Below are 4,930 nucleotides of genomic sequence, written 5' to 3'. Positions count from 1 at the left end.
GCCATCCCGATAGGAGTATGAATTTTTTAGCTAAAATTTTTAAATAATAAATTAAGAATTTTTTTCAGGAGGCCAGGGTACCATTCGGTCCATTCCCACTTGTTGAGGTGCTATATGGCTATATGGCAGGGGAGGAATGCTTGAGGGAAAATTTAATGTTATTTTACTCAACTTGTGGAAGCTTTTAAGGACTTGTTTGTGGTCGATGCTCTCTTCACACCATAGACATTCCTTTTTCCTTGAAGATTTGAGTTGTAAGTCATGGAGCACCTTGTTTCAAGCTGGTACAATGATCGATCCTTGCCAGAATCATATATACTCCCACCGGAAAAAAGACCAGGGAAGCTCACTGTTCCTCTAGCCAACAATATTCCAGTGATTGATCTTGAGGGTCATGATCAAACAGATATAATTCAACAAATTTTTGAAGCTAGCCAAGAGTTTGGATTCTTTCAGGTTCCAACCACATCTTTTCTTTCTATTATTTTATCAGACAATGATTTATTCCTACCAGATGCTTGGCATCAAACATGGTCACAATATGAACCACTTTTGGCAAACTTTTTTCATATTTTATAAGTTTGTGTTATGCTATGTTTTGTACCACTTAATAGGTGATCAACCATGGAGTCCCTAGCAACTTAATGGATGAGGCCATGAGTGTTTTTAAGGAGTTTCATGCATTATCTGGTAAGGACAAGGCAATCGAAACTTCAAAGGACCCCAATAAGAGCTGCTTCATCTACACAAGCAGTGCAAATTATGCAACTGAAAAGTTTCACCTCTGGAGGGATGCATTGATACACCGTTGTAATCCCCTAGAGAAATACATCCAATTTTGGCCTGAAAAACCACCTAGATATCGGTAAATTCTCATAGTCATAGACATGTAAATTTGTTCTTTCATGTGGTGACTTGACATATATAAGAACAAAAATGAAAATTATTATGTTTCATGTGAAACCTTTTTCAGAGAAGTTGTTGGGCCATATACAGCTGAAGTAAGGAAGTTGGGGTTCAGAATTTTGGAGTTCATTTCCCAAGGCCTGGGAATCAGCCTTGGTGGACTTGTTGGAAATCAAACACTATTGGTCAATCACTATCCGCCATGCCCAGACCCAAGCTTAACCTTGGGCTTGGGCAAACATATGGACCCTGTTTTCATTAATATTCTTCTTCAAAGTGATGTATACGGGCTTCAAGTCTTTAAGGATGAGGAATGGATTGTTGTTGAACCCATTCCTAATGCTTTTGTGGTTAACATAGGTTTTCCATTGCAGGTACATATATCTTCACAAGCTTTTAGTATGTATATAAATACTAGTCGATAACCCGTACTAACATGTGCGATACACGGGATAGTTAAATAAAAATAAAAATTACTTATTTTGCTTAAAAGTTTATCATTTAACTTAAAAAAATGCATAACTTGAAAATGAATGAAAATAAGTATTTTCTTTTGTTCAATATAATGGTTTAGAAAAATTCTTTTTCTTTCATATCATTGGTTCCACATAACATATTCCGGCGTGGACTATTCTACGGTGATGACTTCACATAATACTCAACTGCAATTAAATCTACTATCCACCACCAATCTAATCTATGTTATCTTGATAGTAGATCTACAAATTGCATTCTCATATCCTTAGAACTTGCCACATCATTATTATTATCTATATATAATATAAAACTGAAGTTTTTGACTTTTTGAGAGACTTAAGTTAGAATTAGGATTAGAAAAATAATTATAATTTTTTTTTTTAATTAGACCTCACCTTAGAATTTTTTATTTTATTTTTTAAAAAGGACTCACTTTAGGTTTCAAAAAAAAAAAAACCTTCAGGATTAAGGATAAAAGGGAGAGAGAGACTCCTGTTAGGACTCTCTCACTATTTAGTTTTATAAAGACCACACGTTAGAATTTTTTTTTTTTTTTTAAACGACTCACTTTAGGTTTCAAAAAAAAAAAAGACTCATGTTAAAATAAAAAATAAAAAAATAAAAAAACCTTTAGGATTAAGGAAAAAAGAGAAAGAGGCTCCTGTTAGGACTCTCTCACTATTTAGTTTAAAAAATTAAAAAAAAAATTATACATTAAATTGATGATAAATTTAAAAAAAAAATTATAAATTAAAATGATAATGTGGAAAATTGTGGGAGTTTTAGTAGTTTCAGTTTTACATATATTAGACCTCATGTTAGATTTTTTTTTTTTTTTTTTTTTTAAAGGACTCACTTTAGGTTTCCAAAAAAAAAAAAAAAAAAGAAGAAGAAGAAAGACTTAGTAAAAAAATAATAAAAAAATCTTTAGGATTAAGGAAAAAAGAGAGAAAGACTCCTATTAAGACTCTCTCACTATTTAGTTTTAAAAAGACCACATGTTAGAAATTTTTTTTTTTTTAAAGGACTAACTTTACGTTTCAAAAAAAAAAAAGACTCACATAAAAAATTAAAAAATAAAAAACTTTAGGATTAAGGAAAAAAGAGAGAGAGACTCCTGTTAGGACTCTCTCACTATTTAGTTTTAAAAATTTTAAAAAAATTATAAATTAAAATGATGATAAATTAAAAAAAATTATAAATTAAAATGATGATGTGAAAAATTGTGAGAGTTTTAGAGATTTCGGTTATATATATAAAACAGAATGGTGACTAGTGACTATTACAAACACTCTAGGGTACACGTAGTACACACAAGTCACAATTTACTTGTGTGTACTATGGGTACACTAGTAATTATTCTATATAATGCTTTTTTTTATTTTTTGTTTAATGTTTAAAAGTGATATGTAAATAATCGTGTGTTTTTTTTTTTTTTTTTAAGAAAGAGGTAAGACAGCGTAAAATAATGTTTAAAAATGATATAGAAATAGTGTCCTAAGCTTTAGGCCAAATGGAGAATATAAAAGAAAAAAACATAAAACTTAGTAACGGTAAATTACTCTTTTAACTAGTTTGTATTTTTTTAATATAAAATTATTTAACTAAAAGATAAGGGTATTTTAGAGAGTTTAAAAATTTTTGTGAGGATATTTTAGTACACAAAATGTGAAAATCCAAATAAAAAATCCTGTTATTAATAGTATAGAATAGATAGTTGCTAGCTAATTCGTAACAATAAGACGTTTAACTAGTGAAAAGTGAAAACTAGCCGATAGTTCATTTGATGTGTGATACTTCACACTAATGATTTGAATTATGAAGGCGTTATTTAAGCAATTGTTGGCTTTTACATTGGGTATGTAAGTCAATCTAAGTTATTTACATGATTGCGAAAAGCTCTAATTGTTACAAATAGTAGCCTAATACGAACATAGGTTGTTACAAATAGTATTCTAATACGAATTTCACGCTAGCTTTATGGGGAAAAAAATTGTCAATATGCCTACTAAAGAATAGCTTAAAAAAAAATAAAAATAAAAACTTGTCTCTTATAAAATCATTAAAAATAAACAAATAAATCAAAAAAAAATTTAGGGATAATAGTAGAAAATCACCTAAACTTGCACCCCAAACCATGAAAACTTACAATCATCACCCAAATTGTGACAAATTTTTTTTTTTAATTACATCCTGCAACGTGAATAACGGTTAAAATTAACAATCATGTGTTGGCACATAGACCTTGAAAATATAGTTCATTAATAGTCTGTTTGGCATGATTAATTTTGTCAGTTTATTTTACTATTCAGTTTATTTTTGCTACTATTCATAGGCTCCACTACACTTTTTGATACTATTCATGGGTCTCACTATACTATTTTAGGTAACTTTTACATTTATTTACAGTACTTTCAACAAAAAGTTTTCAGTTTTAGCAAAATAAACGGATCTCAAACAGACCCTAAGTAGGCAAAAAATGTGACTTTCAAGTTATCATTAATTTTAATAGTCAATCAAGCTATTGGATGCAATTTACAAAGTTTATTATAATTAGGCCGGTGATTGCAAGTTTTCATGGTTTATTGTGCAAATTACAAAGTGTAATTATCTCATAATTTAGGGTGATGTTTTTTTTTTTGGTGCAATTAACTAGTTTCTTTAATGGTTTTTTTAATTATTGTTCTTGGAATTGTGTCACATTGAGTTGTAGATTATCAGCAATGGGAAGCTGAAAGGTGCTGAACATCGAGTGGTGACAAATTCAAATGTAGCTCGTACAACTGCTTCCTACTTTCTTAGTCCATCAAATGAAACACTTATAGAACCAGCAAATACTTTGGTTGATGCAAGCCACCCAGCGCTTTATAAGTCCTTGCCATACAAAGACTTTCTTATCAAATATGTAGCTGCTTCCACTGACAGTAAAGCATTAGAGGAGGCTTTAAGTACTACTGTATGATTACCTGTGAGATAAAGGCTATTGTAATTCATGAATAAATGTATGGCTATTGATGTCAAACAAGCAAACATTAGTTGGTTAATATCAAACTAGCAAACTTCAAAACCCTAAAGTTGGGTGGATCGTAATGATAAGTGTCACTACCAACTCTCGTTTGGAATTGGTTTGTACTACATTGCACTAATAATATGATGAGCTCCGTTAATGGGTGCTTTTAGAGAATTTGTTAATAGACCATTTTATAAAAGTCTGTATACTATTTTCTTGGAAAATATGAAAAACTATATTAAAAAAAATAGTAATTTTTTTCTTTTCCCATAAAAAGTTTCTAAAAATATTTCCTAAACTAATGCCCTTAGTGCATTTGTTACTTTTCATTTTCATCACTGTTTTATTTGATAAAATTTTATTGTCATGAACACCAATTAAATATAAGATTTTGAATGCATTGTAATATATTATGGATTGACAAACTAAATAAAGGCAAATAATGGTCGTATATATTGTAAGATGATAGTTCACATGTTGAAAAACATATCTGAACAACAAAATGAGTTGCTTTTCTTTTATGATGTTAGGATATTT

General features: G+C 29.8%; 1 protein-coding gene across 1 annotated transcript; it reads left to right on the top strand.

Annotated features, from left to right (window-relative positions):
• The first annotated feature begins 219 nt into the window (after positions 1–219).
• On the top strand, positions 220–4,350 carry LOC115959463 (hyoscyamine 6-dioxygenase-like). The gene is made up of 4 exons (XM_031077873.1): positions 220–456; positions 615–865; positions 974–1,280; positions 4,097–4,350. Exons 1-4 carry the CDS (start codon positions 262–264, stop codon positions 4,343–4,345), a joined length of 1,002 nt encoding a protein of 333 aa, XP_030933733.1. The 5' UTR covers positions 220–261; the 3' UTR covers positions 4,346–4,350.
• The last annotated feature ends 580 nt before the right edge of the window (positions 4,351–4,930 follow it).

The sequence above is a fragment of the Quercus lobata genome, chromosome 9, assembly GCF_001633185.2.
Source record: "Quercus lobata isolate SW786 chromosome 9, ValleyOak3.0 Primary Assembly, whole genome shotgun sequence".
Taxonomy (NCBI): domain Eukaryota; kingdom Viridiplantae; phylum Streptophyta; class Magnoliopsida; order Fagales; family Fagaceae; genus Quercus; species Quercus lobata.
The sequence above is the reverse complement of the archived record's forward strand: the minus strand, read 5'-3'. Positions and strand labels throughout refer to the sequence as shown.